Below are 13,424 nucleotides of genomic sequence, written 5' to 3'. Positions count from 1 at the left end.
GGAGGCTATGATGTTTTCTTCATTACTTTTTTCTGTCCTTATTGTTAATATGTTAGTGTTTTCTGTCATGTATGTCCATCTTCAAAGCACATCATCAAAGTGGGTAGACGATGGTTGGAAGAACATGAAGGTAGATTTGATCGTGAAAAGAACTTGTGCTTTCTCACGTTTCCTTACATGTCATGTCATGTCATGTCGAATTGGCCTTCGGGGGTTGTACTAAAGAAATTACTGTACATGAAGAAAATCCTAAACTTTCTACAGAAGTACAACAAGAGGATTATATCAAAATTTTTTAATTTGATAGCACCCCTCTGGGGTGGGCCCATATTCTTTCAAATGACAATTGCGTCTTCCTACTGCAGGGACATTGCAAAAAATTTTTATTGATTTGGAGCAATTGTAAATCTAGTTTACCTAGCAAATGCACTTATAATTGTCAAAAAAAAAAAAAAAAAGGATAACATTATAAAAACAGTGTTTACTATAACTTATTGATAACAGTCATAACATAGTTAGGCTCATTCATCTTCCCAGAGAGTTTATAATGACAAATCAAATATTTTCATTCTTGAAGCTTCTATATACAAAGTTAAGTATGTAATAATGATGCAGGATGTTCTTGATAGCATTGAGTTCGCAAGAGGTGATCCTGATTCGAAATGGGGATCTGTTCGAGCAGCAATGGGACACCCAGAACCATTTGACTTGAGATATGTTGCAATAGGGAATGAGGATTGTTGGAAAAAGAATTACAAAGGTATGCATTTTTTTTTTCTACTGTATTTCTTGTTTCGTTTTTGGATTGGAAGGTTTGAGGCAGTATTCAAAGATAGAACATGGCTAGTGCCTTCAATACAAACTAAATTATCATAGAATTTTCTACCTGAAAGAAAGCATTGATTTTAGTACACAAAGGTGAGGAGTAAAACTTCTCGGTTTTGGTAGGGATTTATTCAAGACAATTTAGATGGAAATATTTTTCCGTTGTTTTAATTGGTGTTTGAGGTTTTTCTGCATGATCTTTATTTTTTAATGATCCATAGAGCAACCCAGTGCACGAGGCTCCTGCTACTGCAATGTGGGGGAAAATGTATGCAGCCTTACCCCCCTGCGAACCTTACCCCCTGCTTTGCAGGAGAGGTTGCTTCCAAAGTTTGAACCTATGACCAACATGTTGCAGTAGTGCAACTCAACCGTTGTGCCACAAGCTCGCCCCACTCGGATCGATAATCATTGTTATTTTCTTATCATTTATGATGTGCTCAACTATGATACCTCCCTCCATTTTACTTGTAGTAGACATGAATGGGTATACATGCACTGCTTTTTTTGTTTTCTTTTTGTTGATGTATACATTTACGCTGCCCTTCCCTACAAGTTTGAGCTTTTAGGTGAAACAGTATTGAACATGGTATCAAAACAGGGAGGTCGAGTATTCGATTCTTGGGAAGTGCTAAAGAGAATTTCCCCCCCACTTCTTTTCCCTCGGTGTCATGTGTGGGCACATGTATGTGTCACATGCACAGTGCCAAGATGGCCTGCATGTGTAGGGGAGTGTTGATGTATATATTTATGCTGCCCTTCCCTACAAGTTTGAGCTTCTGGGTGACATGGTAGCAAACACCTTCTTTTTTTTTTTTTTTTTTTTTTTTTTTTGTATGGGTAAAGGGGGACATTTGTTTAGGATCTGTTCATTATTTCCAAGGTTAACTATGGACTCATACTGCACTAATACACATTGTTGATCATTGATTAGCTGCATCTTAATGTCATATTGCAAACTTATCATTCATACATTTGGTGCTAAGTACTTTTCTTTTATAAAAGAAAGAAAAAAATTATGATATACATAATAAGTGCGTTTAGAATTGAGACTATTGATTCGCTTTTTTTTTTTTTTTCAACCATTGGGTTCTGTCTAATTCTTTATAACATCAATGTAACCTACCAAGTCAGTGGATGAATATTAGCTCAGTTACCATTATCCTAAGATTTCAGTCACAAATGTACAGTCCTGGATGTGGACCTTTACCTGCGCCTGAGCCCCCTGTAGCATTGATTCCTGTTGACGATGAAATAACCATTCAATCTATGACCTACCTTGATTAAAGAGATGCAGCATATCTTAAATATAGATCCATATCTGGGTCCAAACCATGTCCAAGATCCACACTTATGCCCAGATCCAAGATCCATACTAGTGTCCAGATCCAGATCTGGAAATTCAGTTGAAAACCAGCTTAAGGATTGAGCTTAGCTTTGTAGAAACCTAAGTACAGATTGGAATCTGAAAAGAAGAAGAGACCATGATGAGGTAAGCTAGGCTGAAGTAACAAACACTAGAAAACTTATGGGAAACGAGAATAGCAGTGAACCAGAAAACTGAGAAATAGGGGCAGAAACTAAATGGAGTTAGAACTAACAAAACCTACATCCAATGGAGATGAAACTAATATACAAAGGAGGCCTTAATGGGGTGACAATGTGGTTAAAAAAAAGCACGGTGATGGTTTGATTGGGAGAAACACACAAGGACAGAAAATAGAAACTAAAAATCCAGAATTAGAAACTCAAAGAAAAACAAATAGAACTCACAAGTGTCTTGATGGATGAACACCAAAATTGGATTGAATGTAGAGGGGAAAGAGTAAGAAAAAAAAAAAAAAGAAGAGCAACCCAGTGCATGAGGCTCCCACTACTGCAGGGTCTGAGACAACTTACAAAAGGTTGAAGATCATCTGACCACTGGTCAGAGAGGAATGCATGTCTGAAGTTCTGTTGCACAGAATGGACAGAACAGATATCGTATGACAGTAAACTTAGACAAATCCTGCATAATATTATAAAACAACAACGACAATCCCAACTAAATGGGGTCAGCTACGTGGATCTAAGAAAAAACAAGGAGGAGAAATGAAATGGGTGGAATTTTTTCTATTTTCCCTGATATCTTTCGATTTAAGTTTGGGGGTCAGATTTCTGTCAAATTCTTCACCGTGTGGCACCACTTTTCACCCAATTTTCTGGTTTGTCCCTGTTAACTGATCCTGTTAGTATTAATCTCTAGCTGGAATTTTCTGATTTGGGGTTTGTCTACATTGTGCTCCTTCATCATAAATCCTGAAAGTTAGTTTCTGTTGGTTGATATTGATACTTATACAAAGAATTTTTATTTGGAAGGTACTCACTGTGCTATCACATACTAATATATTGTTCCTAATGGAATTTTAGAGTTATCATTTGTTGAAACAATGATGGATATTGTATAATTTCATTCAACATTTCTCTCCTCTGTTCTGTGTTACTTTTGGTTCTTTCTCTCTCTCCAAGTAATCTTCCTTCCTCACGAAACATGTACTTGTTAGCTGTTCAAAAACTTTTGTTTTTTTGGTGGGGACAGGGCACTGTCTAGAAACTATTTTAATAACCTGTACGTGACCCATAGCTTGAAGAAATTTTCTTTGATGTGACTGAATGGTAATATGTTTATACTCTATATTATCATTGGCAGTGGTTTATACATTCTGATTTTGATAAAGAAAGATGCTTGATATTTGGTCATGTATATCATTCATTAATCCCCATTATTGATAGATATGATTCACCCATGAAGTTTTTGCATGATAAAGGCACCCCTTATCATGATATTTTCCTTTTATTTTTCAAGTGAGTTTGATATAAAACCCCTTAATAACCTGAAGAATTTTGTGAACTGTTTTCTCATCAGGAAATTACCTCAAATTCTATCATGCCATAAGAAATGCCTACCCAGACATCAAGATGATTACAAACTGTGATGGATCCTCTCGCCCATTGGATCATCCAGCTGATCTATATGATTTTCATGTAAGATTACAAATAAAACTTACAGTATAGCTGTAAATTTTGTCAATCAGCCATTTCTTGGCATCATAACTATCGTTAGGCCATTTGGCAGGAAGCATTGTCTAACTCTCTTCTTTTTCTTCCTAGATTTACACATCTGCGAACAACATGTTCTCTATGGCTCATCAATTTGATAATACATCGCGTAGTGGTCCGAAGGTGTTATACTGCTCTCTATTTTAAGTTGAATTCTTGCACTGTTGGTTGTGATTAATGTTTCCAGTGAAAACATTTCAGGCTTTTGTTAGTGAATATGCTGTTACTGGAAAAGATGCTGGCACTGGAAGCCTCATAGCGGCACTCGCTGAAGCTGGATTCCTTATTGGGCTGGAAAGGAACAGGTATCTTTATAACTTTCCACAGATAATTCTGGGAATACATGTAAATGCTTGAATCATGAATATTTATGACTAATTTGTTCTTTATTTTCCATGGGGAAAGAAAAGATAAAACTTTTGGCCCTGAAGCTCTCTTTTGGAAGCATTCTTATGAATATTAATTATGTGCACATCTCAATATGTTAAGCATGAGTATTTGCTTCATTTTTTTCATTGGTTTCATTTGATGCTAGTCTTTTTTTTATATATTAATTTCTTATCCAGAAAAATATTGATATAGTTTGTAGATAGATTTCTCAACTGGGCCAATTTTCAGCTTCATCATAAGAATTCTGTTGCGGAAAATATCTTACACCTAATGCTTATTCTGCCATAAACAGATGTCCAACTGAAAATTGTTTTGGCGTCTCATTTTCCCCCTGTGTTCTCTACTCTTGTAAATGCTTCACTTGGTTACTACCTTATTTTGACATTGGAATACATCGCCATAAAGAATGGAGTAAATGCTCTAGCTTGTAAGTATTTATGCATGCTACCAAATAATAACCTCTTCAAATGCATCATAAGGTGATATATGCGACTATGCCAACAATTTTTCTGCTCTTGTGCATATGTTCAGTAGTTGGGCCTCTTTGATTTCAACGTTTATTATATTGCACCAGTTGCGTAACTATCTTAAAGGGGAGAAAAATATATGGATTGCTTGATCACAACCAACAATGAAAAATTTCAGGAGAATGACGTATGAAACACTTCCGGGAAGCATGCTAACTGGGTGTTCAGATCATCCATTAAATGTGGAATCTGTAATATTAATAATGTGTCTCAGTGTTTTGAATCACTGCAGTGCCCTGTTTCCTTTGGAATCAATTCAGTATGCTGGGTTTCCTTCCATTTTCTGTAATTGCTTTTGGTGTGCTTTGAATGATGGAAAAATACACATGGATAAAGGGTTAGGGGTCATGTTTTGTTTACTCTCATCTATCGGCAGATAAATCGATTATTGGATTCATATTTTGATAAGAAGCAAATCAAGGGTGTTATTTTAAACTCCCTAGTTTTTTTGGGGTTTAAACTCCCTAGTTTTTTTGGGGTGTTCTGTACATTGCTAAGAGTTCCAATTTTCCTTTCTAATACAGTGATGTCATTGAGATGGCAAGCTATGCACCACTTTTTGTAAACACTAATGATCGACGGTAAGCATTCTCTGTTTTTCATCCAAGTTTTTATTCATTATAGTGGCCTCTGCTGACAATTATCTGCTGTGACACTTAAAGTTACTTTTTTTCACTGATATAATTTGATGATTTTTTATCATTAAGGTGGAACCCAGATGCAATTGTCTTTGATTCATCACGACAATATGGAACTCCTAGCTACTGGATGCAACAATTTTTCGCGGAATCAAGTGGTGCAACCGTTCTCAACACCACCCTCGAAGCAAGTTCCCCAAATTCACTAATTGCCTCTGCGATTACTTGGAAAAACATGAATGATAACAACAATTACATAAGGATAAAGGTATTAAAACTTGGACCAATGTGAAAATATCTTTTAGTATTCTTATTGCGATTGCATTTTACCCCACATTATTTTTTAATTTTCCAACATAAATTGTTGTTGTATTTTTCCCTGTTATTCCCAGCATATTTGGTGATTAATGCATTTTTGCAAATGCACCGTTTTTCTTGCATTCTCTAATGCCACTTATTTTGTGTCGTATACTTTTCTCCCAGCACAATGGACTTTGTTTTTTATATGAATATGGTCTACGGGTTACCCTTATATGATGGATATCGAAAGCGTATATATAATTATACAAGTTTAAGACGTACAGCTGTATTTCTTGTTGGTTTTTGTTGAAAATGAGGCATGCTTCTTTTTCTAATGAATGAAATGAGACTTATATACATGCCCCAAACAGTTGATATTTCTGTGTTTATAAACATTTTTTGGGGACAATTGGTTCAAACTGATTGCATTGTTTTCTGATTCATCATAAAGATTGTGATGGGATTTTCTCCAATTTCTCTATAGCTTCTCTTCCTTTTCTGGTATTAGGTTATCCAAGTCTCTTTTCCTTTAATTCCAGTTAGAAAATTCCTTGTTTAGTGGTTTTCTGGAATTTGCATTTTGTAATTTGTTATCTTATCACCTTGTTCCCTCATTTGCATCACCCTGTTAAGAAAACCAATTTTTTTTCCTGTACCCGAGTTACATAAGCTATTCTTACTGGCATGTTGAAATGTTTTTGCAGATTGTCAACTTTGGAGGAGACACAGTGAACCTTAAGATATCTGTTGATGGACTGGATCTGAACTCCGTAGATTTATTTGGGTCAACAAAAACTGAGCTCACATCCAATAATTTAATGGATGAGAATTCTTTCAAAGAGCCATTAAAGGTGAGTGATTCTTTTATATTTCCGCTTCAGTACCTACAAAAAAAATTACTTTAAAAGGCAGACATGTATGATTATGGATCAATGAACCAAGCCCTTACTGCTAACCAGTCTTTTTTCCCTACTCCTCCCTAGACCGCCCCACCCACCTGCATTCTTTTTCATTGTTCATCGAATTTTGAGCATGAAATTGCCCATGGACTAGACCCGGGCTAAAAGTAACTTTTTAAGGTATATAAAGCTGCAATATCTAAAAATCCATGTGTACTTTAATGAGTATGGTCCAGATCCATGTGTACCAAGATGTTCCTTTTCCATACTGTTTAGACCTTGGAATACAGAAGAATTATGAAAGTGTCAATGAACACTGAAAATATACAAGGTTAATTTTCTAGAGACAACAAGTAGATTGAAAATGTTGGTAAGTACTAAGCTACTGATTTGGAAGGGGGTGGGGGAGAGCAGCAGCAAGCAGACATTTGCACTGACATATAGAAGATGAGCTAACATCAGCAAGTGGCTGTACTGGTGATAGGTGATTTATCAAGGAAAGAAAAATTAGTAGATCCAATAGTTGCATAATCACTCTTGAATAATAACTAAAAGATATATATTTTGAGATATGGGGGATAGAAAAACAAATACCTTAATTCTATGTAGTAGCTTTAGAGGGTGAACAATCCAATTTTTGTTTGTGTTCAAATGCATAACCCAATTGTGCGATGCAGAATATGACAAGTAGAGAAATGTTTGCTAAGTGGGACTCACTTAGTTCCTTTTAGAGGATTAGCCCATTGTCCATAGCAAAGACTTGTGGAGTTCATGTCTATGAAATGCTTTCTAAGTCATTTACAAGGGATGGTTTTTATTTGGAATGAGAAAGTGCATTTTCTATTGATGGAAGTGTGTTCCATGGGTCCTTGATGTTCTTCAAGGAGTGCTAGTATTAATAACTAGTAACTAGAAGCTCTTCTATAAAATTTCGTTTTCTATTATCTGTTAATTCTTTACTTTTCACTACTCTTGCTTTTTTACATTGGGAACAAATGTATTAACTTGGCCTACCCATTCTTTACTTAGTTTTCAGATTTCTTCCGGTACCTGTCTCTTTGTTCTCTTACTAGGATTGTCTGTGTTCACCACTCTTCTGATCTCTCACTGGTAGATACCCTGATCTCTCACCGGAAGATACCCCTCATCTTAGGGAGCTGTCAATCTGATTTTGAGGTTAATCAGTTCAGTCCCTTTTGTTCTATTCAAGTTCTCATATTCTTTGTCAAATATGAACTTTCTTGATTACAGATGGTGTTTCATATTCTGTTCTGTTAGTTCTATTTCCTATATTCTCTGTTCTGTTATCCTATTAAGTACTAGTCTCTTGCTCGATTTTCTGGTTTAGGATTAGTCAACATTAGGCATACAGTAGTACCTTAACCCAATCCTAAATTTTGCACCTTCAAATGGATGAGAAAAAATAAGATGAAGGTGAATCCTTTGAAGTGTGCATTCAGGTTTTCAGACGGAAACTTTTTGGGCTTTTTCATCTACCAGTGAAGGATTGAACTGGATAAATTAAGAACATAAACTTGATCTTATCTTCTTAAACATTTAAGGATTTAGCATCCGTTAAATTTTTATGATGTCATAATCGCCTTTTACTACCACTTCCACCAATAATCAATGCTACATTAGATCCACGGCCCTGCTCGTCATGAAGCAATGGAAGTTCATGGCTGGGGAGGCACAGATCAGTCCAAAGCGAGCAGCATAGAAAATCCCTAATCTAATGAAGCGAAGAGAAGGCCTTACTAAGCGAAGAAAAGAAGCAATGGTCTTACTTAAACAAGAAACGGATAAGCCCAATTATTAGAAAGCTGAGGGAAGACACTGAACTTTTGTATTTGGAAAATGTTTTGTTTCAGAGTTATTTCTGAAATAGATGGAGATTGATAAGAGTAACCCTTGATCATTATTTTCAGTGTGAGTACTACGTCCAAGATGAAACTTTGGATTGGTAGTAAAACATCAATTGTTCTTTTGAGGCCCAATTCTATCTTTATTGATTTTTCAAGATACCTTCTTATGAAGTTCTGGTTTAGGTGGGCAGCTCGGAAAATCTAGTTTTCATTCTATTTTCATTATGGACTACACCTGCCTGTTGATTTCTTTAGGCCAGCTATATGGAACTGGAATCATAGTTCTCATTGCTAAGCATTTGCATTTTTTGATACAAGAGCTATTTTTCTTTATTAAGGGTAAATTACTCCTATAGTCCCTAATGTTTGGAAAAACTACAATTGAGATCCCTCGTGTTTCAAAAACAACTACTAGTGTCTCTCAAGTTTGGTGATGCAATGATTGGGTTCCTGGTTAGAATGAAGTTAGTCCAAGTGATGAGACATGTTCTCGTGACTTCTATATTTCTTGAGTGTGACTATTTTGTCCACCCAAAGCAATTTCCTAACTAATTTTATTCTTGGTAAATCTCTTTGTTCATATGAACACCATAGGTTATTATCTCTAACCAATGGACATAATTATTGAGAAGGATTCTTTTATCTGGGTAGAATGGTCATATTCAAGGAATTGAGAAGTCAGGAGCATATGTCAATGATTTGGACTAATGCTAATCTAACAAAAAGATCCTGATAGTAGTTTTTACAAAGATTAGATGTCCCAACCATAGTTCTCTATAGTGGGAGAGCCCTTGCTGTAATTTCACCAAATGCTATGGACTATGGATGTAATAATCCTTCTATTGCTTTCATGGCCATCTGTTTGGAGCTCAAAACAGTACTTTTTTTACTTTATAGTTCCATCTTTACACAGGAAGAGCGACTATGCTTTTCAGTCATATGAATTGTACCTCTAGAGAACCTCTCAAACTACTCTGAAGAAAATGTCTTTTTACTTAAAGAACACTATTTAGCTGAAATAAAAACACGTCATCTATTTTAAGGGAGGAAGAACGTTCCCTGGTCGCATGGCCCCTGCAACAGCACAACAGGGGTGGGGCCACCATTTTCATCCCCCCGGGTGTCTGGAGCGTTCTTTTACCCTTTAAGTAAAGTAACTCTTATTCTTTTTTTGAGAATGGATTTTATAGCGAAATGCCAATAAAAGAGAGCTGCAACATAGAACCATTTCACAGGTTAATTGAGGGATTTTATTTTTCATGCAGCTTTTTAATATTTTCATTATAGTTTTGCTAAATTCAGCTATTTGATGACCACCTATTTTAAATATATGATTTGTCCCATCTCAATTGCCATTGAGATGAAAACCTTAAATGAATTGGTGTTGATTAAATGATTCCAATTAATTGTTTCCTCCTTCATTTGTTTGTTATTTGCAGGTGGTTCCGGTACAAAGTGTATTTCAAACTTCTGGAGAAATGATGGAGGTTGTTCTAGCTCCAAAATCTTTCACTTCGTTTGATTTATTGAAAAAATCTAACAATCTCCTAAGTACAGAAGTCGTTTCAGATCATAAAGCTTATATTTGAAATGAGAAAAATATACGAAGGCGCGTGAATCACTGCGAAAGCTTTTTATAATGTTATCATAAAATTATTAGCTTCCTTACCAGTTGGAAAGCTTGTATCGTTTCAAATCAATGTTTAAGCATAAATTATCATAAACAAATGAAGGTTTGATTGTTTTAAACATTATTAGATTAAGCATCTATTGGCTTCGAACCATGGGTTCAAGGGTGATCCCACTTATGGAATGCATTTATTAATTGTCTACCTTTGTTTCTATTCATGTTTCTTTCATTATTCTTTCGTTTGGGAAAAGAGGAAAGAATGGTCTCTCACCAGATGTTCAGTTAAATGAGAATAGGTTCCTATATGGAAAGTCCTTTTCACTAAGATGTACTTATGTGAGACGCAATGTAATTATGTATGGCCATTCTTTACACGTTATACCTGTGAATGTAGATAATGTTATTGTTTTAACAAAGAATAACTTCCTTAAAGATTTTCATCAAAATGTGATTCCAGATGGAGTGCCATTTAGGTTTAACCTTACCGCATATGTTTTGGACAGCTAAAGTGTCACATACTTTTGGCGGTTCAATGTGGTATATTGTTGATTTTGGGGAAATAGACCTAATGATCTTTCCTTTTTAGCCCTCAGAAAACACATAATCATTATAGAGTTGTCATAGACAAAGAATATGAAATAGGGAACCATTTTGGGACTGAAATCATACCTATACTTTGATTTGGGAAGCCTCCACAAGATTTCAAGTTCCTTGCGCTTGATTGGTCCCACGAACAAAATCATGAACAAACTCCTCTAGGATCTTCTGTTAATTCTCATAAGGATTTCTCCCATAGCTCTAGGAGTAAGTTTTGTTCTCGCATTATGACGACTGCAAGAATCATAGAGATTATTAATAGTTGTCTCCCCAACCCTAACGTACTCCCACAATAGGTGGGCTGGGCCTATCCCCCTCAAGTGGGTTTAACCACTATGGGCCCAATGGGGTCACCTACATTAGTATAGCCCAGAAAATCCAACATTTTCCCACTTTGCCAACACTAATATTATACCTTTCCATCATTGAATTCTGGTTGTACTTGTAGCTAAATACCCCCATTTTAAACTTTGATTAAAACAACTTGCCCCTCATGTTGAGCAATAGTAGAATAAACTCCTCAATATATGGTATGCATCCACATACTATCACAAACACAAGGAATTCATTATCCAAATTACCTGGGATAAAGACAAGGAAACTATGTTACCTTTTCCTGATCAAAGATATAAAGGACGATATCCGCGGAAGTGATTCAAATCAACCGATCAGTAGGGTCGGCCATTCAAGAAATAATCAATATGAGGGTTTCAATCATTACCTGAAACTCCACAAGTGTAGAATCTCCACATTATCTTAGCCCTTTCATAGTGAGTCCTTCTCACACGTACAACTTTACATTCACTTAGATCCAAGCTCCTCCACAATGGTCAAGGTTTTATGAAAACCCTGATCATCATACTCGATCACTCAAAGAGGAAGAGAAAGAGAAGGAGATGGGAGAGAACTATGAGAACTATTCTCTAGTATCTCTCTCCATGTTATTTTTTGGTAGCCAATCTCATGTATTCTTGGTAAATCAGAATCCCCTATTAGTTAGATTTTTTGAAACATCCAACTAAGTAATGGATTTCCTATTCAAAGCCAACAACTAAACCAAAACCAATCTTATCATAATAGATAAGATCAAATTTATTAGGAAAATAAATAATATAAATTTCTTTTCCTAACAATAGGAAAATAAATATTATAATTTTTTTTCCCTAACAATCTCCTCTATCCTAATATGAGATCTCATCTCTTATGAGGATCCAAAATCTTAGGCCACAATAAGAATTCATAACCATTAATATGTTGTACACATGGATTGAACTTATAGGAAAGGGATAGGATCCCATTGGGATTCCATCTAGCATTCTGTGCATCTTAACTATTCTACATTGATAATACATGGTTAATCAACATGTATGTGTAGACACCCAATGTTGTCACCCTCCTCTGGCTATGATGAAATATGGATCTTGGATGTGACTTCTGGCTTCTGATCAATGGAGATGCTGATGGAAACATTCCCCTACCCGAAACCCTGGAAACCCCCAGGAGGGAGAGAAGAGGGTCCAGTTTTGACTATTTATATATGAAAGAATCTCGTCAAGATGACCATACATATGATTAATGCTCGGAAATATGATTCCGACAATATATGTCACATCAAAATCAGACCAACAGATCTCCCACGATCATTCCCAAAAATTTTACTTTCCCACATGTATGCCGTGCACGTGGACGGTCCCACTAGAAACCTGAAAAAAATCCCCCACCTACCCCAAATACCCTAAAGATCATCCCTTACCTACCCAAATAACCCAAAAACATTCCCCTACCTAAAACCCTAGAAACCCTCGTGCGAGAGGAAAGAGGGTTCAATTTTGACTTTCTATATATGAAGGAATCTAGTCAAGATGACCATATGGATGGATAGTGCTCGAGAATACGATTCCAACAATATATGGTACATCAAAATCAGACCTACGAATCTCTCGTGATCGTCACCTAAAAAATCCATAATCGCGCGCACTGGCCAGCTGGCCAGCCCGCACTAGTGCGTGCTGCCCATGGTTGCAGCACGTGCTCGCTGACCATGGTTGTAGCCCATGCCTGCTGCCCATGGCCATAACCCTTCGCTGCGGAGCATGGCTGCTGCCCATGGTAGTGGAGCATGACTGCTGCCCATGGGCTACAGCACATGCTGCCTGCACCATGCACCATGCACCATGCACCATGCCAGCCAGCCAGCCCGCACCCCACAGCCATGCACTACCTTGCCCACCAGCAATGCACTGCCCTGCCTGCAGGCTTGCGGCCCCGCAGGCATAGGCCTGCACCCTTGCCCACCCCCTGCCTACAGGCTTGCGCCTCTGTGGGCATAGGCCTGTGCCCCCGTTTGTATAGGCCCGCACCCCCATGAGCACAAGCCCGCCCCCCTGCACCCCACTGCCCGTGCCCCCACCAGTTGTCTTGCGTCCCTGCCTTGTTGCCTGTGTGCTAACCAGCAGGCTAGCCCACGCATGATCGCTCTAGCCAGCAGGCCAGCCTGCACATACGCGTGCACTGTTTGCTGGCCAACCTTCCCATTTACTGCCCATGCATGCCTGTGCTTGCTGCCCATGCCATGGTGCCGCATCGTGCGTTGCACACCCACATGCCATTACCCGTGCGCCATGCGTCGCACACATATGACATCACCCACATTG

The 13,424-nt window shown here is 37.4% G+C and overlaps 1 protein-coding gene across 2 annotated transcripts in view; it reads left to right on the top strand.

Moving 5' to 3' along the window:
- Window positions 1-10,375, top strand: part of LOC122063176 (alpha-L-arabinofuranosidase 1-like) — a 30,988-nt gene extending 20,613 nt beyond the window's left edge. Inside the window, exons 11-18 of one of the 2 annotated variants that reach the window (XM_042626884.1) lie at window positions 616-760; window positions 3,731-3,849; window positions 3,976-4,047; window positions 4,126-4,229; window positions 5,366-5,422; window positions 5,549-5,747; window positions 6,484-6,630; window positions 9,983-10,375. In XM_042626884.1, the coding sequence (XP_042482818.1) occupies window positions 616-760; window positions 3,731-3,849; window positions 3,976-4,047; window positions 4,126-4,229; window positions 5,366-5,422; window positions 5,549-5,747; window positions 6,484-6,630; window positions 9,983-10,132 (993 nt within the window). In that variant the 3' untranslated portion in view covers window positions 10,133-10,375. Of the gene's footprint in view, window positions 1-615; window positions 761-3,730; window positions 3,850-3,975; window positions 4,048-4,125; window positions 4,230-5,365; window positions 5,423-5,548; window positions 5,748-6,483; window positions 6,631-8,319; window positions 8,563-9,982 lie in introns of those variants that run through there. The other variant, XM_042626885.1, reaches the window with a different exon arrangement.
- The last annotated feature ends 3,049 nt before the right edge of the window (window positions 10,376-13,424 follow it).

This window comes from Macadamia integrifolia, unplaced genomic scaffold (genome assembly GCF_013358625.1).
Source record: "Macadamia integrifolia cultivar HAES 741 unplaced genomic scaffold, SCU_Mint_v3 scaffold1228, whole genome shotgun sequence".
Lineage (NCBI taxonomy): Eukaryota > Viridiplantae > Streptophyta > Magnoliopsida > Proteales > Proteaceae > Macadamia > Macadamia integrifolia.
The sequence above is the reverse complement of the archived record's forward strand: the minus strand, read 5'-3'. Positions and strand labels throughout refer to the sequence as shown.